This window comes from Nymphaea colorata, chromosome 2 (genome assembly GCF_008831285.2).
Source record: "Nymphaea colorata isolate Beijing-Zhang1983 chromosome 2, ASM883128v2, whole genome shotgun sequence".
NCBI lineage: Eukaryota > Viridiplantae > Streptophyta > Magnoliopsida > Nymphaeales > Nymphaeaceae > Nymphaea > Nymphaea colorata.
In genome coordinates, this window is record NC_045139.1 from 26623472 (window position 1) to 26650224 (window position 26753).

The 26753-nt window shown below is 38.5% G+C and overlaps 2 protein-coding genes across 2 annotated transcripts; both read right to left on the reverse strand.

Annotated features, from left to right (window-relative positions):
• Positions 1-200: 200 nt before the first annotated feature.
• LOC116248316 (uncharacterized) lies at positions 201-1392 on the reverse strand. Its single transcript, XM_031621047.1, has 2 exons — positions 1050-1392; positions 201-417 (listed from the first exon to the last, which is right to left on the reverse strand). Exons 1-2 carry the CDS (start codon positions 1354-1356, stop codon positions 395-397), a joined length of 330 nt encoding a protein of 109 aa, XP_031476907.1. The 5' UTR covers positions 1357-1392; the 3' UTR covers positions 201-394.
• Positions 1393-10827: 9435 nt separating this feature from the next.
• Positions 10828-20929, reverse strand: LOC116247782 (kinetochore protein NUF2 homolog). Its single transcript, XM_031620095.2, has 12 exons — positions 20739-20929; positions 19943-20257; positions 19034-19249; positions 18811-18895; positions 18105-18287; positions 17718-17807; positions 14712-14819; positions 12683-12736; positions 12056-12170; positions 11824-11981; positions 11641-11736; positions 10828-11199 (listed from the first exon to the last, which is right to left on the reverse strand). Exons 2-12 carry the CDS (start codon positions 20104-20106, stop codon positions 11134-11136), a joined length of 1335 nt encoding a protein of 444 aa, XP_031475955.1. The 5' UTR covers positions 20107-20257; positions 20739-20929; the 3' UTR covers positions 10828-11133.
• Between the last annotated feature and the right edge of the window lie 5824 nt (positions 20930-26753).

Genomic DNA, 26753 nt, shown 5'->3' on the forward strand with positions numbered 1-26753 from the left:
TTGATTAATGGCATTATTGACTGGCTTGCGAACGGCTTGAATTCAGTTTTTAATGATTTTTTAAACATTTTAAGATGTATTTTTATTCATTTGGTTAAAAAAAAAAAAAACGGAAATCACAATACAATACTGGTACCAATGCAAATCAAACAACTCCATGATACACACATAAAATTGCTTTATTTATTACTGATGCACACTCTTAACTTTTCTTCTTTCTAAAGCACAAAGCTGATACAAGACGTGGTTCACAACTCTTATTCTACTATATTAAACATAACCGCTCATCAAAGGATTCCGATAAGGCAGGACATCCCTACAAATTTATTCTATATATGTGTAACTATATAAGGAAAAGAGTGCTTCATCAGCTCATTCTTCCGCCACATAATCTTCACGCCTTTGGTACAGTGAAAGCTGAGAAACCAAAAAAAAAGGAAAAATTGTAAGGCATATAAACCATTAATATATATTTGCATTATCGTCATAAAAAATGTTCTCTCATCTTAAATGGTGAGGCTTTTCGCGGGAATGATCTAGGAAGTTTGAAAAAAAAAAAGGAAAAAATATGGTAAATTTTTAAAAAATTTGAGAAAATTAAAGAAAAATAAAGTAAGTGAGAAACTAGTTATACACAAACATAAAAAAATAAGTAAATAGACAACAAATGAAAATTTAAAAAATAAAGAACAAGCAATTTGTTATTTAAAAAACGTAAAAAAACGCCTAAAAGGAAAAAAAACGCAAAAAATGTATTTTTTTTGTCTTTCTTTTTTTGAAAAAAAATGAATTTTTTTATGTTTTAAACGACGCATTTTTTAAAAAAAGTTTTTTTTGAGACTGATTTGCAGCGACCAAGTTCAAAACGCGGTGCATTTTTTTTAGTAGTATACTTAAGGAAATTAAGATTTTCACAGCCACTTCGAAATTCGTGTTCGTGGATTGCCTGAGTAGTTAAACTTAGAAAATTTTTGGCAACCATTTCAAAACTATTTCATAGTTGTGCATCAATCATAAATAAATAGGAGAAGAGAGTGGTAGACTCTTACAGCCGCATCTGGTGCCGGAAGGGATGGGCTTGCCACACTTACTGGCGACGTCGACCACCTTCTGCATGCTGATCATTCTTTCAATTTCAGGGGTGATGCGGCCGCAGACGCAGATGAGGTCGGCGCCCCTGACGGCATTGCAGCAGTCCTCGGAAGGAGGCGCCGGCGGCAGCTCCCTGGCCACAAACGGCCTGCACCGGGCACCCAGAGTTGCCAGGTCTTGGTCACTACAGCTCTGCCCATTCACCAGCACCAGCCCGGCCAGCAACAGGCCCAACGCTACCATGCCCACTCTGGAGAATGCCATCCCTCTCTCTCTGCCTCGCTTCTTTCCCTTCCCTTGCTACGCTGTGGCCGTCTGCATGAGAGAAAGGGATCCGGCTCTATATAGAGTGCAGCTCAAGTAATAGCCCTTAAGGACTTCATTAAATTACATGTGGAGGAACTTTGGGTTCAAATCACATTGCCCGATCAAATTTGTTTTGTGGGGATGTAATCGGATTTGGATCTGATGTTACCATGTGCCAATATTCACAGATTGGATATTGGCCTGAGGCACGTTGGCAAATGGAACCGTAAGTAACTGTTTCATTTCAAGAATATGACTCAAAGATTTAGACAGATTTATGAAACACTTTAAAAAGTGTTGTATGTATCTCCTTCAAAATAGAACAATTATAAACTGTTTTATTTGCTAAACAGACCTTGAGTATATGAATACAAAATACTTAAATTTTAATTACATGTGAATGGATTTGGATATCTGCTCGGATCTGACGGATATTGGATTTGGGGGGAGGAACAAGATACAGATGTAATGGCTATTCTAGTCCAGAATTTGTAAACTAGAGCTTTCCCGGTAAGAACCAGACTTGGATCAGATGTTTTTTGATGTCCAAAGCATTGAGACGCCTATGGGTTTGTATTTTTTATTTTGGTAGTTGAGCTTACTTGGGGTTTGTATTTTTGATTTTGGTAGTTGAGCTTACTTGACGTTACTGTAATGAAGTCTTTGTTTCGGTGCTCCACGAAAGCCGTCTCAATGTGGGAGATGACTCAAAAGTGCAGACAACCACATACCATTAATTGAAAAGAGAATTAATTTTCAACCGACTATGTCTGTTTCATTGTTATGATGCTAATAACTCGCCCCGGGTTTTAAGTAACAAATTAATGCAACAAGGAGCATAGTGCAATTGGGCGGCAAGGCGACTCACGTTCAAGAGATTGGAAGTACAAATTCCATTGTCGCTGTCCCACTTTGGTGTTTTACTTCTCTAAGCCTCAAACGATAGCAAGCATGATTCAGAGACCGAGGTAAGCCAAAACCTTGGAGGCATAAGGATAAAACTTTAGAGGTTTCACACTAAAGGCGGTTTCCCTTAAATAAACATTTTTCATAATCTTAGTCGATGTGTTGATCGCATCCATGCCCATAAGCAAAATCCGATCCAGTTGGCAAACCCAAGTCTCACCTGGACATTGGAGTTCAATTTTATCATCAAACATTTCCCACCTGATAGATTCAGTCGGATATTTGATCCAGACCCGAACTGCTTGACATGGATACCTAAACTTTACTATTTGCTCTTTTTTCTTTCCAATGTGATCTTTGTTCAGTTGATTGGACCACTCCTGCCTTAGACATGGTTGGGGTGGTGCCATTCTACCAGATCCAGATTGGGGCTTGATAAAGAAATCCAAATCCAATTATTGTTCAGATCAATTATCCAGTATAGGATTCTTTGAGCAAATTGGATGGGTTTCTGCTCTCAACAGCCATAATCCACACCAGATACATGCAAAAAGCTTCCAAATTAAAACAGCTTACTTTGTATGTTTCACATCTAGCCAGGTTTGCAAAAATTATAAGTTTCAAAGGTTAACAAACTTGAATGCAGGTGGAGACCTGATGGCACTAACAAAGACTACACCAACTCTCCGTCTCCACACAACAGGACAAAATTTTTTGCTTTTTTCTCTCATTGCATTGAGAAGGGAAACGTAACACATAAGCAACATGAGATCGCATTAATTAAGTGCTCTCAGCTTCCTCGCATTTATTGTCGTCAACACAGTATGATGATGCGTCAACAAGTGAAGCAAAGGCCGGAAATAAAAAACCAAGTCCAAAAAAATCAATACAAAACTCCACAGATGCTGCTTTTTTTTTGAAAGTTGATGCTTTATTTATGTGCTCTTCGATTCAGTCATGTTAAAAGCTGGTGCGTTTTTATTTTTCTTTTTTAAGATGACAGTAATCAGAAGTTAAGGGACAGCGGGGGACACTTGTTTAAAAATACTGAGTGGGATACTTTATATATATATATATATATATATATATATATATATATATATATATATATATATATTTAAGATTCTCATTTAAAAATAAAAAACTTTTAAGAGACCAATTGCCTGCCTGACACTAGTCACTCTGCCTATGTAACCTAAGACGTCGTAAGCAGTTAAAATAAAAAAAGGGTCTTCCAGTTCCAAGACGGTGAGTTTGTGGGGGTAAATGAATTTGGAATTTTGCTGGAACCCAATGCTTATTGGATTTGTTAGAGAAGCCTGATTGGGATGTGATTGCCGATAGCGTTAGGAATTTCTTAAACAATTTTACCCAATAGGATCCAGATTTGGATCGGATCAAAAAGTTGACATGGTTATGATTTTTGTGCTGCGTTTAACTCGGGCCATATGGTCGCCAAAGCTGGATTTGACTTCTTCTCGAATCTCCACTTTATCCACTTGCATTTGAATCCAAATCCAGGCGAATTCGCAATATACAGAAGCTGGATTTTTGAGCTAGTCGGATCCCGACTCAATTCCAGCAGCTTCACATATGAACCTGATCCAAATCCAATTATGTTAGATCTGATTACGTTGGACTTGGCAATGCCGAGACCTGACCTATCTGCATACTGTGTGCTCGGTCTCATTATTAGTTGGATTCAGATTTTGGGTACAGCTCAGAACTGTAATGACCAAGCCTATTCTCTCGGATCCATACGCTTTGATCGGAGTTTTGCTTCCTTGCCATCTAATTTTAATAAATGAAACTACGTCCCGATTAATCAAACCCAAAATCAGATGAATAAAAGAAAGAACTAAAATACTTATTTTTTTTTTTCAAATATAACTAAGATCCAACCTTACGGCCATGACTACCATTCATAAAGAGTAGTAGGCCATTGGGTCTCCATGCAAGAATCAAGCGTAATTTTTTAACATAATGTTAGTCATGCGCAAGCTTGGGCACCGGGCCGAGCTGTCAGCGGGTACCCAGACCTAACTTGGGCTTAAAGAAGGGCACCGCTGGCTCGAATGGGCCCTGATAATTTTTTAAATATTTATTTCGTTAATATATATATATATATAATAATAATATTTTATTATAATCAATTATATTTTTATATTATTTTATATTAAAAATATATTTTTTAATTTAATTGGGTCGGGCTCAGATTTTAATTCTCAGGCCGGGCACGGGGTTTGGGTGTCGGGCCGGCCCGATGCCTAGGCTTAATGATGCATCAGATCTCTTCATATCCAAAAGCCAATCCAATTTCACTCCAAACTCGGACCTAACTCGGACCTGAATATTGGAGTTCAATTTCTCTTTTTGTCAAACATCATTTAGATAAGTTCAAACTTCAAATGGATAAGTTCAAACTTCAAATGGATATTTGATTAGAACCCATCCGGCTGACATGCTCAGGAAGGGAAGAGTAGCGCATGGGGTGATGACAACGGCCATGAGTTTCGTAACACCGACTCCATACCCTTTGAGGCAACCGCACCTACCATTGGCACCCTACCTTTATGCTAAAAATTAAAGGATGTCTTTTAAAGATAACTTATTCTCTTAATTTGAATAGCAAAACATGAAAGTTATCGCCTTTTTCCTTTGCGGAAATCATCAAGTTTCTTGGATGTGCTCAAATTACTTATTGGTCTATGTATCGTCATGTACCTGTCTAGCTAATCTATTGCTTGCTCACCATCCTCAAAGTTTGGGCTATGTGGCAATGCACTCTTTTATTTTTTTCCAACTCTTAACACTTTCAAATCTTATTATTGCACAATTTTTTGGGGTTCTAAATCGAAAGTCATCCTTAACAACTGATCAATTCATCAATTTCTTATTGCTCTTGATAGTCAACAAGATCCGGGTCGAAGAGTTTAGTGATTTGAGTACATATGCACTTCAAAAGTAATTTGACAACCATCTCCCTTCTTTCTCAAGCCTGCTTACGGCATTTACTGGAAGGAAAAAAAAAAAAAATCATGACAAAAAAACCTGTCCTCAAGCACTGGTTTGGATCGAACAAAGGACAGTTATGGACTTGTGTTTTAATTTCAGAAGTAAGGGATGAATTTGTGTAGGATATAGTCTAGGATAATTTTTGTAGCAACATTTCCTGAATCTCAGTAAGTTGTAAGTAGTGGTAGAATATTCAAAGTGAGGAGGAGGAGTATTTCAAACCTACCATCCAAAGAAGAGCTGAAACTCCCCACTTAACTCCTCTCATAAGGTAAAGACATGCTTTCGGTGCTTCAGGTACTGCCACCACCACTACTATGCTTCAACTTGTGTATTAGTGTCTTTTTTTTTTTTAGCACAAAGAGTTCATACCTTGAAGATTTAAAACAACAATTGGCTGCCTACCAGCCGCCGGTGTTCCAACCGTTGTGCCAACCCCCTGTGTTTGGTGCTTTTTTCTGCAGTTTGCATTTAGATAACTGTGTAAACTCTTTACTGGTTTAAAACCAGACCTCTTTATTGGGGAAATTCATTTCCACATAGGACATTCATGTACCAAAGCTTAATGTCTTATGATGAAACACGCCCTCTTACCGTTCCCTCTACATGCATTTTCACCTCAGGTCGTTCACATATTCATTCACCTCATAAATACTAAAAGGTCCATTCCCAGCATCACTGATTTAGTTGTTGAGGCTGTGTTTTTCCATAAAACAATGGTGTGACACAGAGCATTACCCTTGAATTCAATGCAAAACGTTGTGGTTCTCATCCCCGGAGTTCATAACTCCACACCTTAAGTCCACAAAGAAAGTCAACTTCCCTTTGCTAGCCTTCCCCACACACTAACCTAAAAAGAGAAGGAACTAATTTAACATCCACAGGACAATTATTAACCTGGTGTGTGCCCTTTTTTCTGTGGCACTAGATAGAAATGCTGCTAAATCCCTCATGGTGGTCTTTAGGATGATCACATGGTTCTGCCTGGTCTACTTTTTTTTCTCCCCGCACTGCCCGTTCTTTTTCTTCCTTCCTACCCTGAAGGTTCTCGAACCTCGCCAATCTTATGGGCTCCTGCATCATCTTCTTTAAAATGATACCACTATGTCACTGGGTACGGGATGCAGGGGCCGGTATGGTACATCCCAATAAACTTGGGTACATGATACCACTATGTCACTGGGTACGGGATGCAGGGGCCGGTATGGTACATCCCAATAAACTTGGGTACGGGGATATGGCCATGATATATAATATATAATTATTTCTTAAGCTTAATCTGTTCTTTTCACTTTTGTTATTGTAAATAAAAAAAGAGAGGAAGAGAGAGAAACAAAAAAGGAAAAAGGAAAAAAAAATTTGAAAATGAACAGGAAAGAGTGTGCTTGGGGTGCATGTCGGGGTCCCCTTGCACCTGTGTGGCGTCAAGGTGGGTAGTGCCCAGTACGGAGCTGCCAACACCAATCCCTTAAAATTACAAGGGAGCTGGACACCAAACCATAAGCACCAAACCCAACTAACGTTAGTGTCCCTTTGATAAAAGTTTCTGACTCAGCCCCTGGTGCTGGCCTTTTAAAGGGTCCCCGTGACATAGGTGTACCATGGATATTCACTCTGATTTAGCCAAGAGCGGAGCTTCTTGACAACAAAAGATTGTCGATCTACATAGGCCACTTGACAGGGATGTTCAGTGTTCTCAAGGACAGTTCAAAGAGGTGAAGACAAGATTCTCCACATGGTCATTATTGTTCTCTTCAACATGCAGGAACTGATACCTCACATTACATACAATCTATGAGCTCAGGCAGCCTAATCCAACTATGGCATCCAACACGATTGAGTTTATCTGCCTAGTATTCTTGAAAAATCAGGCTTGTGTCCCCAGCTTCCTTTTTCCTAATAGACTCAAAATCTGATTAATGAGGAAGCTATCATTCATTTTTTTTCATCTTTCATAACCCAAGACTCTCTCTTCTGTAAGGTTGCAGATCTGATCTCGACTCACGAGATAACGATGATAGCCACTTGATGAATCATTCCATAGAAAATTGCCTCTCAGCTTTTCATTTGCCTTAGAACTAACCAGTGGCAGAGCCAGTAAATTTCTAACTAAGGGGCATTTCTAAATTTAAATTTCAGACTTTAAGGAGCACTGATATGTAAAAAAGCTGAAAATTAATGAAATTCTATATGTAAGTAAAGTAAAATTTGTGGACTGGTGTTGTCCACACCAGCTAGATTCTGCTTGCTAGCACGACAGACAGAAGTGTCATTCTGCCGACTACCAGTAGCACTGCACATAAGAGTGATCTACAGACTATAGACTGTTATATGGTGCTTCAAAATAGCTGCCGCAACACTGTTGGCGTTGGTGCTTTTCCGACACAGCACATCCAGTTCAGTCCATCAAACTCCGCAAGACTGACCATTTTAAATGTACACATAACTAAACTATCTCTAATACAAAATTTAATATGTAAATCTTAATAAATATAACTACTAAATAGTTAAATAATTATATAACAAATGATTTATATATATATATACACACACATCTTAGCCTCACTTTCACCTTTTTTTTTTTTTAAAAAATGACTGCATCCGCATCCGAACCAGCACCCCACACCTCGCATCTATGTGACATAGACTATAGATAATAATGTGCCACAGTACACTTGTAATCTATTTCCAAACTTATCGAATAGGCCTTCCCAGTGGCTACCTTTGAGTTTTCCTACAAAAAAGCAGACAAATGTAGTTCAAGTGCAGCTTACCCATTTGCCACACACCAAGTCTCTAAAAGGCATCCTCCCTACTGCTTGACCCATTCAAGAGAATGTGGGATGATTTTGATGGACTTGGTTACAGAAATGCTGTTAAAAATCGAGGCAAAATTTTCAAGGGTCTGTTGTTCTAGTCTTGTAAGGTGTTGTTTGACAGTTAAAACACTCTTGAGTATTCTATGAATCTGCAATAAAGATTGAGGCAGATTCATACAAACATTTATGAATATACCTCAATCTTTATGGCAGATTCATAAAACATTCACAAAGTGTTATATTTACCAAACGACCCATAAGAAGAGCAAAGCATCACTTGCAAAGAGCAAACGACTCCACCCAAATTGACAGTCATTGAAATGTTTGATCACCATCCTAGATTCCACCTAAAAATATTAAAAAATAGCTTTAATATGAGTGAATCCATAACTATGGGAAAGAGATAGAGAGAATGGTTTGCCTTCCCAAACTATAACTTTTGAACTTCCTCCCTGTTATTCATTTACTAACATAAAAAATATAATAGTCACACAGCACATAACCTTGGAGATCCATAAGTGAACAAACCAAACATTCACATGGAGCTCTCCAGGAAATGCATTTCAACCTGTCACTATGCTTTAGCCAAATCTATTTTAACAAAGTCTTGTGCTTTTTGCCATAGGACATGTAGTCTACAATTTCATGAGTTCGGAGGATACAATCGTAGGTGCTCCAACCCATAAGACAAGCCTTCTCATTAGGGGAAATCAATTTGCTTAAGAATAAAGCCATTCCACAAACCATTATTTGGAGATCACATTGTATATAAATCCACATCGACCGATTGGCTTGAATCGCTTTATTGTGCTATCTCCTTCCTATTTGGGGCTAAGCACAAGCTAAGTGTGGTTAATAGATTGGAGGGATCTCTCTTTTATAAAAAATTTTGAGTGTGCCAATAACTTAAGATGAAAGAATCATGAAATCCTCTTAGCCTGGGGCCAATGTCACCAAGATGCGGGTGCCGGCGCAGCACATCTCAAAAGGCTTGTTATGTGATGAGAAAAGGGATCCAAATCAGTCTATTTGAATCGAATCAGTCTGTTTTGATTCAATCCAGTGGCTGGTTTGGTGGTCATCTAAAATTGGGGACTTTAAGTTAGCATTTCGGGTGAGTGGGGAACCCCACAGGCCAAAACCTCCTTTTCTCCCCTTAACCCTAGGGTCAAGAAGAACTAGGTGAACTTCCAGTAATGCCCTTTAACTCGGGAGTAGTGTTTACCATCATCTGAAATCCATGAGATTAGTGCACTGGAGCGTGACTAACGACCATGTGTATTTGAAACCCAAACCCTGTTTTGTGGGTTGCGTTCTGCTTGGTTGCACTACATCCCTCTGGGCAATCAACGACCTTAAGTTGAATTCTCAAAACTGAGGGGGGTCATGATCAGAAATTGGCTACAATCAGGAGTGTTATGGGGGAACTGAGGGCTGACCAATAGTGGATTTGTTAGCATCCACATCGCGTCTCGGAGGAATGGAGGAAGATAGGAGTGGCTGGTCTCATAAAAAATCAGCAAGGTCGTTGCATCTTTGTCACGGATCGGCCAAGTGGCCTAACGAACACTGCGCACGAAGATTGGGCGCTCACAGAATGCAAGCAGTTTTTGGAAAACTTGGGTTGGGATAATGAACCTATCATTCTGAAGCCAATAATGGGGACTGGAGAAGGAATATAGAAGTAAGACTCAGAAGACTCTCCTCTCCTGCCAGATGGTAAATGGTGAACATTTAGCTCACTGGCATATCCAGACCAGCAAAGGATGGCTGGATGCTAGAGCGATTCAACTTCTTTTTGTGAATCCGGACAACAATTTTTGTAAAAAATGGGTGCCAACTGACACAGCTTGGAACCCATTCTATGAAAAGAAAACTGTCGAGTCGATTGGAGCCCTTGAGGTCCATTATTTTTTGTCTTGTACATATCTAACTATTTTCTATCAATAAAAGGAAGGGGGCCTACCGCGAAAGCAGAATTTGTCCGAAGCATGCATCAGCTGATTAAAAGCAATTGCCCAATGTGCCCCATAAAGTTGAGGGTTTTTCATTGCATTGGTGACTCGCCAAGAGCCGACCTCACCTGTCAAGAGTACATGATATCTGATCGTACATATAAAATACATATGTATACTTACATGAAATCTAAACTTAAATTATGACACCATGTAGTGTCAGAGAAACCTAAGATTTACATGGACAGTCCATGTCCTGTTGATGAATCTCGGTTTCTTTATACCCTAAGCACAATAGAGAAATGTTCAAAATGTAGAAAAGGATCCCCATTTGGGATAGTTTCTGGTGTTTTTCTCATTAAAAGGATTCTTATTACGAGCTAATCTTTAATTTAGTCTCAAAAAAGTATTAATGAACTGGTTTATGCCAGCAAATTAGTCTTTAAAACTCAAACAGGCAAAATATCTTGCACTAATTTTCAAGCACAGCAACGTAAGCACTACATCTAGTCTTTAAAAGCTTGATCCCAGGTGAGCTCTGGTGTTTTCCCTTTTTCTAGCAAAAAACATGAAAGCATATCTCCAACTGCATTATGCCTTTTTTTCCTTTGATATTCTAAGATTCCCAGATTCATGTCACGACCAAATGATGAAAGAAGAAATAGAAAATGATCATGCCATATACAAATTCAAGATCACAACATTTGTAAATCTATATTGACAATTTGACCTGATTATATGAAGAACTTAATATCATTAGCTTGCACTTAAGTTTTTTACATTAAAAACCAACGTACTTTGGTAACCTCTCGTCGGCATAGTTTATGCACATTATCGAGAACCTTGTACAGGAAAAGATGGCATCTCAACAACCCTAAGGATACAGAATATACTGAGAAAATTTCTGCAACTTGTGCTCTCGGACACTATACAACTAGGATAAGCATTTGAGAGTACCTTAAAGTGGTTCAATATAGAACAGACAAATTATAAGCATAACCCTCTCGAGGCAGGCGGCCTTGTTACCAGGATGCGACTCACTACTGTTTGCAGCCATCTTCTAGCCTCAAAAGAAATGCATCAATTGGAGATGAATAGCTGTGAAACTGCAATAGTAGAAATATAAATATAAGTATATCCATTCCAGGATGCTTATATGGAAGTTTTTACAGAGTAATGCAAGCTTAGGCACATATGATCACAGAGGAGAATACAGACAGGGCTTAAGAAAAGTACAAGGCATATGATTCGGGTTCAACAAAATCAAGTTCACGAGTAAGCATAAATTTTATTGGAGTCAGAATGCTTAATAAGCATTATCATCCATTAAAACATGATAGCAATGGTCATAGAAAACCAAAAGGAAAAGCCAAATAGTCTGTGAACACATTCAAGCTCCTCATATTTGTCAGCAATAAAAAAACTAACACATCAAAGCTCTTTATATTCGTCAGCAACAAAACACTAACAAGAGTTTGCAAAATTCAGCACACCATGCTTAATCCCCATCATCTAGTGTCAGAAAAAGCAAATCAAGGTAAATTTACCTCGTTGACAAGTTCTTCACATTTGCTACCTAATTTCTGCAGTAGCATTTCACCATTATTTCTTGCTGAAGCTGTTTGCATGCTTATCTTATTTACCTGCAAATTAGAGAAAGAAAAACAATTGTCAGCTTGAGATACTGCGATACCTACTCATTACCATACAATATTGACATAATAGATTACATCAGCGACAATGGCTTCAATTTTCTTCTGTTTTAGGTCTAGTTCTTGCAGTTTCAGTTCTGCTGCTGACTTGACAACTTTCAACTCTTCATCGGCTTCTGCACATTTTAGCTCTTTCTCCTTCTCTAATGCCCTAGTCATCTTCTCAGCATCATCAACTGGAAAAATGAATCAGAATTTTTTGTTCATATAGCTAAATAGAAGAAAATGTAATCAGAAGGAAATGTTCAACCTCTCCCTTGAAGTTCAACCCGTTTTGCCTCAAGAGACATAGCCATCAGTTCCATGTCACTAAGCTTCGCCTTTATTGCTTTCACATCTTTCTCAATCAATTTGCAGGAATTGAACTGGTCATGAGTAAAAGGACCTTATATCATGAGACATGCCATCAATATTTTCAATTTTTTTCATCAGTATTATAACAGAACGAAACAAAAAAAAGTCAATAGGATCATTATCAAGTGCCTAGTTGCTTGTATGTTTTGTCTAGTCATATGACCCACACAAAATTTTTAAAACCTCCAATAGGTACAATTGTACTGAAGATCAAACTATCAGGATGTTGATAAAGAGAACTCAAGCTGGTCTAGGGACAGCATGCTTTATCTATAAGCTCTTCAGACTATGGAAATATGGACTGCTTTCATAATCAATGTTTCCAGAGGCAGAGCCAGAAAGTTAGGTGGGGAGCAAGGCTCAGATTGTAAATCTGCAGTTGGGGTGGGAGGGGGTGAGATTGGGGGAGATGTTTCCTCATTGCTTATCATCAACAAGCCTAGCTAAAAGATAGAGATAACCAAAACATGCAACTGAGGGTAGCAGTTTAGTGAAAGGACCATTAATGACCAATGACTTAAACCTGCTCTTGCATAGCCTGCATCTCAGTCAAATACTTTGATAGCTTCTTGGATGCCTGAAGAGGAAAAGAAACATGAGTCAAGAAATAAAAAAGACATACAGTATTCAAGTAGAGATCACATGAGAGAAGATTGAGCAAATTTTTATGTTTGCACTCAATGAGATAAGCAAAAGAAAAAGGGGGAAAGAAAGGAAAACAAAGGCAACACTATCCAACTCGTTATGGCATATTCTGCATGCTGACTAACAATTGGGAAACCCATGAATCAGACTCAAATCAGCTGACTGTATCAAAGTTTGAAACCTTACACCAGGAACACCACAAACTATAGAGAGACCAAGAGAAGATGTTGAAGCTTCAATCGGCTTGTTTCTCAATAGTAACAAATGTCAGCCCCAATTCTGTATTTTTACACTTTAATAATATAATGGGCAAAAATACCAAAACAAGCTCTAAATTTTACAATTATAATATAACCAACACTCTTAAGATGTCAATAATCTGAATCACGTTTGGACCTGGACTTGATTATCCAGATCCACAAAACTAAGACATCTTAACACCCTCCCTCAACATGTGCATGGTCTCAAACCATGGACAGCTTATTCTTTAAGAAACCAAAATCATTTTGGTGAGTCAGTCCTTCAGCAGAAAGTTTGGCTCACAACTTGTTCTTCAAGAAACCAAAAATTTTATTTTGTGAGTCTATCAGTAAAAAAGGTTAACTAATTGACACACAACCTTTTGTCTCATAAAATGTCAGTCTATTTCAATGTGTTTGGTCCGATTATGGTGAATTGGATTGAAAGATACATTTATTGCACTTTGATTAGTGCATAACAAGAGTGATTATGAAATATGTTGGATCGCCATTGCCTCAGTCATGGCCACAATCATGAACTATATTTAGCCTTTGTGTTTGACTTGGACACAACTTTTTGTGTCAACTGCTCCATGACACTAAATTCTATTCAAGGAAGATACAACGTCCTGAAATCAATCTTCTTTCATCAGAGTCTCCTGCTCGGTCTGCATCTGTATAATTTTTTTTTTAACTCCTTCAAGTATTCTATTCTTTTGGTACTGAGGTCCATACCTAATGATACCTTTCAAATAACTTGAAAGTTCTCCTTACAGCAATCATATATCCCAAATGTGGCTCTCATGCATAAATTCAGACCAGCTACAATGAATTTTGCTTACACAAGACCAGCCACCAAGGCCACAAATTTGGACTTACATAAAATAATCATAAGTTGTGCTGTGAACGATTAAGTTCTAGCAAAGGAACAAGGTTCAGAACACTATAAAGCAAACTATGGATGAGTCAAACCATCTGATTTGCGCATTTTATGTTCACATTATATATACAATAAATTCTTCAATCATTACACATATTTCATGGAGACACCCATACACTAGTTAAATCAATATTATTTAATCGAAAAAATAGGACAAAAAAAACCATTCACCAGCTAATATGAAACATGATGAAGTTATAATATCAAAATATCTGAAGATGGGAAGCAAAAAAGGCAACAATTTATGTGGGCAATATTTACAGGAAGAGAAATGGATCTGTCATAAAATCCAATCAGAGATATACAATCAAAATAAGACACTGAAGTGAAATGTATTCCCTATACAACTAAATCTAAATGGCTCCAGTGGGTTCCCTTAACCAAGCCACTGCCTATGAGTCGCCGGCTCATTCTTCAATAGGCACGCGGTCAGAGATCAAACTCTAATAATCACCACAAAGGAATTTGTAGCATTCCACATCTATCCATTACTGATAACCACATGGCTAGCACAATTCTGTACAGCAAGTGCCACTGAAACACTCCAAGCTGCCAGCACTAAGTTGGGCAGTAAGAGAATATAATTATCCCAATAGCTTATGATTTATGAACAATTATGGTATAAAACCATAATCCCAATAAGATTTATGCATCCCATGCATCTTCAGAACACAACTAAACACCAACAGAAGCATAACACTAATTAACTTAAAAAAAAAACAGCGTACCTTCTTGTACAGTTCATTCTTGGCCAACAGATGTTGATAAGCTTGAAATGCAGAACGCTCATAGTTCTGCTCCTGAGCTAGAATAGATCTCTTTTCTTCCAGTGCTTTCTTGAAAAATAATGTGATAAATGAGATGAGTGTATGAATGTAGTTATGTCCTACAAAAATATGCAAGGAAATTAAGGTGCTTAAGTGTGCTAAGTGCTAGACAGATTTAAATAAAAAATAACTTCATATTTTACCTTCAGAATGAGAAGAAAATGCAACAAACACAGAAGTCATACTGTATTTGGGCGGGTTGAATAAGCTCAAGTTTGACTAAAGGAGCCTCAGAGACAAAGATAATTCATAAGATTTGAAGAGCTTAATCCTTTCAGGAGATGCTATTGAAGGTGAAGAGCAGGTGGCAAGAGAGAACTTGTAAAGAGTGTGCAGGTGAAGACTGTGGATCGAATTCCACCACTCCCACTTTCACCCAGATCTTATCCACCTTGTTTTTCCATAAAGCATGGAAGTTGGGGCTCACACAGGGTTTATGCCCTAGGCAGGCACATTAAGTGATTTTGTTATCTTCTGGGTTTTCTCATCATCAAAATGAGACTTTCTGGTAAATCTTACTATGAATGCAGATTAGTACAGCACAGCTGCTGATCCAACCCCAGTTTTGCTTTGCAGGATAGCATTTACCTGCCGCGATTTCGTGACTAACTCAAGCATTTATCAAAAACCCACATTTGACAGCTTGTTGTCAAATCCACCAGAAGGTCCAGAACAAATCTTGGCTTCTTATTTGAACTATGGCTTTTTAAGTCGATTGGACCAAAGCCTATGTCACACGGATACGGGTACGGGTATCCTATGGGTACGGGTACGCGGATACGGCAATTTTTAAAATTTTAGGATACGCGGATACGGTGAATTTTATATTCTAAAAAAATAAAAAGGATAATAAAATAAAAAAAACATTAAATTAATAATTCACTCTTACAATCTCATAAGTGATAAGTCATAAGAAAGAAAGTCTCAGATTCTCAAACAAAATATTGTTCATGACCAATCTTATAAGTCATAAGAAAGAAAGTCTCAAACAAAACAAAGAATGTTGGATTAGTAAAGTGGTTGGATCGGGTCTGACCCAGACCCGATCCAAAACGTATCCTACCGTGTCCAAGTGTTGGTATCCAGGTGTCGGAGTGTCGACACCGGTACGTGGCCCATTTTGCCGTGTCCGTGTGACATAGACCAAAGCCTTATATAACCTATTATATACTTCCCTTTCATTCTTTCTCACAAGGCTTTAGTTTCTCATTCATGATAATTCTAATTGGTGAAAAATGAAAGGAGAAGTATGTAAGGATAAAGAAACAAAAAATCATACGTTCTGATGACCCTTTTTCATTAAGATTGCTTACCTCAATTAGATCATATTGCAAATACAAAGGTTTCTCTTAACATCACTAAAAATAAACCCTCCAAGTTTTTCCTAATTGAACACCACAAGCATAGAAATATTTGAAAGTTCAAAGTTCAAAATGCACCATTTATGTCATCCATCGGAAAACAAATACAAATAAATTTTGCATTTTTCATATATGCCATGAAAAGGGATCTATAGTGTTATCTACAATGATTTCAAGAAAGAAGGAGAGAAATAATCAACAGTCTCATGGTAGCAGCCTTTAGCACAGGTCAGGCATAAGCCATGTCTGAAATTACAAATCCATAATGAATTATATGACTAACAGACCCAGGTAAGTGTGCATGTGTCCAATTCAATGATAATCAAGCTGTTTCTTTGTTTGTGGACCTAGTGATACATTACACAGTGCCACAAGAAGTGTCATTCTGAACAAATTTCCAGCCCATGCACCTCTATACAGGAGTTATGGCAGACAATATGGGAGAGGTGCATAATAGCAGAGATGATCCTTTTGAGCTTTTCATTATCACACCTCATGTAGATCAGCATGTGGGTGCACACCATAACAAGAACCTCAACAAGTCAGATAACAATGGTTACCTCAATCCAAAGGCATTTCAAACTAGTATTTGTTTAGCTATAAATATTTATCAATGAATCCTAAATGAAGGACACCAAACTTACCAAGCTGCAAGAAAGAAAGCATGTCAACAATAAGAAAAACAAGCAGAACATAGCTGCACAAGATTATACAGCATCAACGTGGAGTTTTAGCAATCTCACTAAAAGATTGCTGCATGACTGATAGTGATTCTGTTAACCATCTTGCATACCCTGTCCAACAGATAACTATGAAGAAACAAAAAACAGAATCTTCATTTTAAGAAATGTGAATGCTGACATGAGGACTTGAGCGAGCATTAATGAATACTCAATGTCTTTTGCCAACAGCATCCTTGGATGTTTGGAAGCATGGATGAGAGCAATTGTAACAGAGATGGGAATGGAACTATGTCAGATAGGTATGAGTACCACTATGGGTGCTGGTACGGGTATGGGTGCGCAGTATTTTCAAAAATTTGTGTAGAGGGGCATGACCAAGTGTGTGTATGTGTGTGTGTACTATATCTATATACACAATAATAAGGTTAGCTAAATAAAACATAAATTCATTGTTTATAACTTTATATTCATAAAAAAATATATTACTAAATAAAAATTGCTAAAATATACCCAAAACATACCAAAGGAAAATACCAAAGAAATACAGAATTTAAGGCAGCTGTGTCGAGGCCCGCACCCGCACCCATGTTGACACGGGTGCTTCACCTTTTTCAGCCGCACCCATGGATTAGGAATGGAACTGTGAGTGGCTGTGGGATGTCTTCAAAACTACTTCCCTAGGATGATCCCCAAGGAAAACAAAATCCACTCTGCTTTAACTCTCATGTCGATCTTAACTTTAGTTTTACAATGAGTAATTACTTTTGGCAACAATTTACAGAAAAGTATAAATAAAATTTTATGTTTTAGTATTTATTCAAGGAATAGAAAACTTCAAAAGTGTGAATTGTAAGGATATATACTTGCAGCTTTTCTGGTGATTGAACAATTCTAGACTTCAACTTGTCATTTTCTTGCACACATTCCATCAATGAAAATTCAGCATCAGAGATCTGCATAAAATCCAACATAATTAGAATTAGGACTAAAGTTAAAAAACATACTTGCGATATAAACTTCAGTTGAATGAAAATTATGGTTCTTGACTTAATTCTACAATCAATTCAAATGAACTATCAGAACCAGTGTTTACAAAGTTCCAAAACAGAAAGAAGAAAAAAGTCAAGCAATAATGACCACATAGAGTTATTGATGGTCCTAGAATTTTAAAAGATACCTATGTTCAGGGTGAACATTATAATGATCGTAACTAAACGAAACCCGTAAGGTGAGAGGTAAAAGAACAAAACCTTTTGTCTAATTTCAGCATCATTTACATCCCTAAGATTCCGATAACGAGCTTTAAGTGCTGCCTGTTCCCTATTGAGGGTTTGAACTGTCTGCCTTAGTTCATCTACTTCAGCTTGCAATTCCAGAACTATTGGCTGATCCTGCTGTTCCAAAGCTTCCAGTTTCACAAGTTCATCTTCCAGCTGCATTATGATAACTACCAATCAATTCAAATTTTACAAGTTTCAGGCCATAAATGACTAAACTCTCTATTCCAAAACCACAAAAACATGAGTATAAAGTATGACAAACTCCTGCAATTCAAACTTAAAAGAAATCAAGAAGATCAAACCTTCTATAGTGGTCAAATTTTGACAGCTACATAATTCACCGAACATCAATGTTCACCAACTCCCTACGCTAGATAGACAAGATCAAATAAACTATTGAAAGGGGTACATGAATGGCACCAGTGCATGAAAGATCTACCAAATGATAGGCAGATTATGTGACAAGTTAAAAGGGCTTTTGCTAATTTTAGACAACTTTGAATGAAAACACAAATAAGAGAACCTAAATTTGAAGTTACAGTAGTGGACATGCACAGTACGTTCATCCACTGCCCAGTTAATCACGAGCATACTGTATCTATAGATTGTCATTTAAAAGTTTAGCAAATGTACTATATCTATAGATTGTTATTTAAAAGTTTAGCAAATGGCTTACTTCTGCACGTCTCATCTCCAATTCCTCTTGATGTTGAGAACAGTTCTCGTTGATAATTGGTTGCAGAAGGTGCAGCTTATCTTGCCTGACTCATCAACACCACAATAAGATCACTTTTCCCAAGTAGAGAAAGACCAGAAGAATAAGTCATCAGAAAAGAACTAAATAAGAATAAATCGGAGCAAATCAGAAAGAAACTGAAACTTCAAGGAGCAAGCCATGCCTGTAGTATATGAAATTAAGTAGAGCACTGATGTAACAGACCATCTTTGCTGATTCTGGCTTGAAGATGTCCTTCAAAGAGAAATCAGCAGCCCCAGCTGCCGAAATAATGTCCTTTATCTTACAATATAAATTGATTACCCCAATTGATTCCTCATGGTTATTTGGATTCTCCAACTGCTCGAGCCCACTAAATGCAGCCTGCCTTGGGTCATCCCTGACAGAGGTTGATCATAGAAAACCAAAACAAAGAGAAACTCAGCAGTAAGCACAAATCATCACCTAGAAAATGAATTCAAGAAGAATCCACATATCCAATAGCATGGGATGAAGTGGCATATCTCATTGCGTGATACGGTGAAAGTGTGAAACATAACAGATTTTCCTGTTCTACCTAGAGTAGATCCTTCCAAATATCATCCTGCATAAGCTCAGTAATCATATGTGTAATGAGCCGGGAAGGAAAAATACAAGAATACATGGCAATTGGCGCCAAAGAGTTTTTCCTTTATTAATGTGATTTCTATCTTCAAATAGCCTCCAGAAAAGTAACTTCTGACCAGATAGTCACCAGTCATCAAAATCACTCAACGATTTCAAAATGATAGGAACAAGAAACCCAATTTCCTCCTACAAATCATAACCACCCGAGCATGTGGGTATAAACAAAAACTTTAGAATTCAAACCAAAAAGATGGAAATTCGCCCCACAGGGACTTCATCCAACTTATGAGCAACTCGTGAATGAAAACCAGTTGATGAGAGGACTCCTTCTTGGGCCTAGATAAAGAGAGGGGAAAATCACAAGCATTTGACGATAATGTATAGTTTTTAGTTGAAAGGAAACCTAGGAATGATGCAAAAGGAACGTAAGAAAAGGAGGTGGTGAAGAGAGAGAGAGAGAGAGAACCCCAAGAGATCGATGTAGGTGAGGGCGGAGCTATATATGACAACGGCGAGATCAGGAGTGGGAGCGGCGAGCATCTCCTCGCTAACATTCGCGATCTCCAGATTGCTGAGAGCGACGGCCACCTCCTTCGCACTCAGAATCGGGAACGAGTACGGTGGCGACATATTCTCCCACGTTTCTTCTCCTCCTCCTCCTTCTCCTTGATCTTGTTTCCCCTCCGGTTTTTCCCGTCAATGCTGCTGTTGCGGACTTCAATCGCACTCATCAACATGGTAAGACCTTGACTGAAGTATGCATAATTCGACTCAGGCACGACTGTTAACACAAAGGAGAGAAACATATACACCTGATATTAGTTGGACAAAGCCAGCACATCGCTTATGGCTGGAGAAAATGAGCACATCCGACCATGGTCCATGTCAGTGGGGAGCAGCCACACCTTCGTGAAGGTGCATGAAAATTCTATTGAGGAATTCGCCTATCATCTTCCAAAGAAACTGACACAAAAAAATGAAAGGCACAACTTCTTGCCGCAGAATCTTATAATAAAACAAAATATCACTAACAAAAACTGAGCAGACCCAACGAATCCTTTGCACATATACTTTTGACATCCGTTGGTTCCCCTCTCTTGTCTAAAGATGCTCCAAAGTCCAAATTCGTTGACATACAGTATCTTGCAGCAATGTGCAGAACCCCTAAATGCATCGATGCGAAAGGGCTTCAACAGAAACCCCCTGTACATATACCGATGAACGAGAGAGAGAGACAGAGAGAGATGGGAAATGGACCAAACCTGGATAGGAGCTGGTTTCAGCAACATTGAAGATGGTCCGTCGGGAGCTGATCTCGCCGGGCGGGTAGCCAGAACGGAGGGCGCCGGCGATAAGCAGAGAGTGCCAGAGAGTAGAGGGCCAAGGGGAGAGAGAATAGCCGGAGAGCAGAGGTCGAGAGGGGAAGAAGAGAGCAGAAGTTGAGAGGAAGAGGAAAAGAAGCAGGGGTCCACGCCTGTTGGGAGTAGGCCTGGGCAACGGGCCGGGCCGGGCCGGCCCGGCCCGTTTATTTGATGTCGTTAATGACCCGCTAGTGGATCGGGTCGGCCCGCTACCCGACCCGATTATTACCGGGCCGGGCCGGGCCGGGTACCGGGCCAGGTCATCCATGTCTGAAGCCCGGCCCGACCCGTTTTGTTAACTGCCGGGCCGGGTCGGGCCGGGTCGGGTCGGGCCGGGTCGGGCCGGGCCGGGTCGGGTCTGTTTGGTTTTTAAAAGTAAGCGTTATTTACTTAAATGCCAAAATTGTCAAGTTGCATGGACATATGCTTCCTAACAATGGATTAAGTCAATCCTAATTTGTATTGTATCCATTTTGTTTAGTATCTGTAATTAAACAAAAGCATCATAACACCAATTTGCCTCTTGACAACTCTGATCGGGTTGGGCATCAATCAACACAGGAAAGAAGAAAGACAAGCAAGGCATTTGACATAGAAACCCTGACGTTCAAACAAAGTGACATTCTCATTCATTAACCAAGTGTCTCCACTATGAGTCACTAACCAATTGTCTCCATCGGAGCATATCCCCAATGTGAGTCACGCATTACAGTCCTTTCAAACAGTCTCCTCATTTCTAAAATCAACTTGAAGAAACTGCAAGAAATAACAAAGTGGCAAAATCATTCAATGGATGACAGAGTCATATCACCACAACACATCAAAGAGAGATCATGGTTATGTTTTGCATCTAAGTGGAAGGAAGAACCTGCACACCATTGAGCTGTTTTCTTTTGTATAATGTTGTCATTACCACTATATGGATGAGAAGCATTAACCTCAAGCATTGCATTGTCAAGCATTTTCTCATACATCAAAGTTAAACATAAAGAACGACAGAAACTGAATCTACAATTAGAACTCAAAAAAGAATGATAGCTTCAATAGGGAGTTCATGGTTGTAGTTCCTTACAACAGCAACTACAAAATCATTTGACAAAGGTTTTGTTGGAACAAGAACCGGCTTCCAAAAAATGTCAAAGCAACATCCAAATAGCAAAGCCTAAACTAATGCCACATGAAAATCAAAGTAAACATCTTCAAAGTCCATCAACAACCTGCATATGAAAATCAAAGTAAATGTCTTCAAAGTCCATCAGCAACCTTGAAATGTCCATCTACAATATAACACGAAAAAAAAAATGTTAATAAAAACTAACAGGTGCTTGCCTGCATGGAATAATAAGAATGCATTAAAAATTACCGTGATAATCATGCATTTGATTAACTTTCCTCGTTTGAATGGTGCTCTACATCATGAAAACTGTAACACATGTTAATTTAAGCACACTAGTATGTTAACCACTAAAATAAATTACAAAATGGATTATGAACATCTTACCTTTCACCCAAGTTGTGTGCATCACGAATCCAACTCTGTGTGCATATCAATGATTCAACATTTTCAGGCGTAGTTGAGCATCGATAATCATTAATAATTCTTCCTGCTATACTGAATGCAGATTCTGAAGCAACTGTAGATACAGGAATGGCTAATATATCTCGAGCCATCCTTGCTACAATTTTATATTTACTTTCATTTGTCTTCCACCAAGATAATATGTTGAAGTCCGCATTATGTGCAATTTCTTCCATTGGATCCATCAAATATTTGTCCAGATCTGTGTGAGCCACTACAGGAGAAACAGAGCTGAAGTATGCTTTGAACCCACATCTAGCCACACTTCTATACTCTTCTGTTGCAATCTTGGTACTAGTGTATGCATTGTCCCTTTGCATATTACTTTTGTCATTATCATCATATATGTTTTTGTATTCAACATACAAATCATGAAGGATCTTCTCTACAACTTCATATTTTACCATTGCATCTGGTTTATCCAAATCATCAAGCAAATACTTCAGGTATGACAACTTGAACCTAGGATCCAAAACAACTGCAATTGCAAAGAGAATATTGTAGCTCTTGAAGTATTTGTCAAATTTTTCTTGCATTTTGCAAGTCAATGCCCTCATATGCTCATTTGATGTTCCACGATGCCTACGCAAATGATGGTAAATTGATAAAACTTCTTCAAAAACAAGATTAGATGTTACCTGCTTAGAGGTAGAGAATAGATTTGTTGCATCATAAAATACCTTTAAGAACTGACATAAATCATATGCATGAGACCACTCATCCTCAGAAGGCAAACATGCATAACTAGGATCACACGATGCCAAATGTTGAAAGACATCTCTGAATAACAATGCATCTCTCAACATTATAAATGTAGAATTCCATCGAGTAGGAACATCATAGTTTAAACTTTTTTTCTCATCCAAACCCATTGCCTTTACACATTGCTTGAAAGCATGTAGTCGTTTTGGTGATCCCTTTACATATTTAACACTGTCACGAATTTTAGAAATTGTATCAACCATATCATTCATACCATCTTGAACCATAAGGTTTATAATATGTGCACCACAACGAATATGAAAGTATTCCCCTCTCAATGGAAATGACATATTATTTTTTCTTTCTAAGGTCCTTCTTAGTAAACTGATCCCACTATCATTTGCTGAACAGTTATCAGCAGTAATAGAAAACAACTTAGCTTGTATGTCCCACTTAGTAGTAATGCACTCTGATAAAATGTCACTTATACAAATTGCATTATGTGGTGGAGGCACATGTATAAAACTAAGTATATGAGAGTGCAATTGCCAATCTGTATCAATATATTGGGCTGTCAAACATAAATATCCTAACGTCTGTTGTGATGACCACATGTCAAACGTCAATGAAACCCGCTGCACATGGTTACTTAAGACTCCTTGATATCGCATTTTTTCAGTCTTGAACATTGACTGAACCTCTTTTGTAAGTGTTTTTCTAGAAAATGGAATAAATCTTGGATTGCAAGCCTTTAGAAGATCATTGTGATATTCATATTCAGCAAAACTAAAAGGAAGTCCATGCATGATTGTACACTTAGCCATACATTTTCTTATGGCCTCCATATCAAATTTGTGTAGACATAAAGAAGCTGCACCAGAATCATTAATTCCAACTGACAAAGTTCTTTGTTTTCCATGAGCAATTTGTCTTTTGGCACATGTATCTCTATGTCGTTTCAAGTGGCTCGTACCATTAGAACTATGTCCGCCTAATCGTTCTCCACAATGGTTGCATTTTGCAAACTTGTTTCCCTTATACTGTACTAATGTGAAGTCATTCCATACAACTGAAGTTCTTTTTCTCTTGGATTCAACTTCCTTTTCAGTAGATGAAAAAGATTCATTTTCCTCTATATTTGTCAATGTCGTCGGACAGTATTCATCATTCCCAACGCTAGAAGACATAATTTACCAGTTGAATAGAATTCAAACAACCTAAACACATGAAACGATTCAACTCTTGAGCTAAAGAAAAGACATAAAACAAGATGAATATCCATCAGAGATTAAGGAATACCCACAACAGTTAAGATCACATGTGGCGAATGTACTAGGAGGGAGGACGTTGGTGTGTAAGTTATTGCAACTTATGTTTTGATAAATCCACCTACATAAGCCACAAAATTTGAAGTTTACTTTCTTTCCACCTTTTGAGTGGGTAAAATGGTATTATGCATATCACCTATTGTGAAGTAAATTATTTAAAACAATAAGCAATAGCACTACATTGAAAAGCCATGACACAAAATGCGGACCTCGTTTGTTGCTAAACGAGCTTTTTCTTTGGAGATTTCTTCAAACTTTCCTTGCAACTCAAGTACTGCAAAACAAAACATAAAAAAAAAAAAAAGAATAAGGCCTTTGTCTATTCACCAAGAGATTCACCGAGAAAAGATTAGCAATATCACCGAAAAGGGAACAATGACACTAACAATGAGAGCAAATGATAAAAAGTCTAGCAACATGAAGCAAATAGCATAGGAAGTAAATGCCTACTAGAAAGAAGATTTGTTCAAACAAATTCCAGGGCCAAGAATGCTTCACGATCTGTACAGGGCATCTATGATTCTTTCTTTCTTTGGTAAGGAGGGTGTAGCTTGGCGAAGTTTTCTCTTACATTGCATATGACCACGATAACAATATGCCAAGAGACTATAGCATTTCATTTTCATTTATAAAACTTAAGTTGTGGAAGTTAGGCTTTGCATAAAAAAGGAAAGGAAAAACGTCCTTATCATTGGTATTAACTCATACCATATGTAACAGCTGATTTTCCAAGCCCTTAAGTTTTGCTGAGGCTTTTAGCTCACGTCAATGAAGTAATTATAAGTTTATAACCATATATTGACAAGCAAGAAAGGAGGTCAGCCATATTCACATAAATACTAACGGCCGGCCAGCAGCTGCCAGTAAAAGTATGAATCCTTACTGAAGTTTTAACACTTACAGCAAGACCTGTGGTGATGATAAGCAGGTTCAGCAAGATGACATTCATGATAAAGAAGCAATTTCCACAAAATGGCAATAAGAAAGCTGCTTGTTCCTTTTAGTTACTGTACTTTAAGTTTAAATTAACATGACAGACGAACTGATTTTTCAGATACTGCAAGTGGGTGTAAATGCACATGGCATGCTATTGCTACCTAAACACCGGGTATCAGAAGAAAAGCAAACGGCAGATAATGTTATGCTGAAAAACCCAAAAAAATGTAAAAGCAACATTATAAATGCATCAAAGGAGCGAGCAAGCATGATAACAAGAAGAAGCACCAGCATAGAAGAACGAAATGTATTACCTTACAAAGTCTTCCTTCTTTTCAACAAGGCGAAGGAGGTGCTTTTCTTTATTGGAAATCTGTTTATCGCTTCCTCCCTTAAGAGCAAGAGCAGTGTTTGAATATGACTAGAAACGAGAAAAAACAAAGGAAAGAAAGAATCGCAATCGCAAGTAAGTATTTGGGGGAGGGTGAAGCACCGACTAATGTAAAAGAAGATTCGAAGAGGAGAGAAGAGAAAGGGGGAAGAAAGCTAGGCACGTTATGATGAAAGCAAGCGTGAATAGGCACAGTGTGCAGCTTACTGTTCAGTGTTCACGTTATGATGAAAGCAAGCAATGACGGTGACGGACCAGCACTGCGACGGCGACGAACGGTGGTCGGTGGATAGGCACGGTGACTGTGAGCAGCGCAGGCAAAAGGGAAGAGAATTAGCAAATAGCAAATTGCAATTAGGGCGAGAGTTAGACTCGACCTAAGCACAACCGGGTCCCAACGGGCCACATCTTAAAACAGGGACCCGGCCCGTTTTTAAGTCGGGCCGGGCCGGGCGCAACGGATGAAGGCCCGACTTTTGCAAATCGTGGCCCGGACCCGGGCCCGTGCCGGGCCGGGTACCGGGTACCCACCGGTGACCCGGCCCGTTGCCCAGGCCTGGTTGGGAGGGGAAAGACTTCATTCAGATTGGATCAAGCGGAGACGGAAGAGGCGGGAAAAAGCGAACCGGGGGAAACAGATCCGAACCGCATTGGTTATCGATCTCGGTTCTGCCGTCGAATCGGTTTTCGGTTCCAGGTACGTTTTGCGGTTGTGAACGGACCTACAACGAATCTAGATAGGTGACCCGACCCATTTAATCTGAAAGTGAGCGGCTGGGACCTAGGCAAGGGCCCACCTGTTCCTGTTCTCTTCTTCTCTCCATGGGTGAGGGTCTCTAGGGATCTACAATGAACCGAGCCCACTTCTCGATCTCATCCCTTAAGTTAGATCCGAGTTTCGTTCATTTAATAAACAAGTCGAGCTTGATCTTGAGTTAAAACTCCACTTATAAAATAAGTTAGTTTCGAGTTATACTGAC

Bases quoted from the DNA above. Each gene is read 5' to 3' on its own strand.
- LOC116248316 (XM_031621047.1), bottom strand. From the start codon at position 1,356: ATGGCATTCTCCAGAGTGGGCATGGTAGCGTTGGGCCTGTTGCTGGCC. The intron at 418-1,049 runs GTAAGAGTCTAC...TTGGTTTCTCAG, and splicing joins TTCCGGCACCAGATGCGGCT to CTTTCACTGTACCAAAGGCG.
- LOC116247782 (XM_031620095.2), bottom strand. From the start codon at position 20,106: ATGTCGCCACCGTACTCGTTCCCGATTCTGAGTGCGAAGGAGGTGGCC. The intron at 12,171-12,682 runs GTTTAAGTCATT...ACTCATGACCAG, and splicing joins TGCAGGCTATGCAAGAGCAG to TTCAATTCCTGCAAATTGAT. The intron at 11,982-12,055 runs GTTGAACATTTC...TCATTTTTCCAG, and splicing joins GGTTGAACTTCAAGGGAGAG to TTGATGATGCTGAGAAGATG.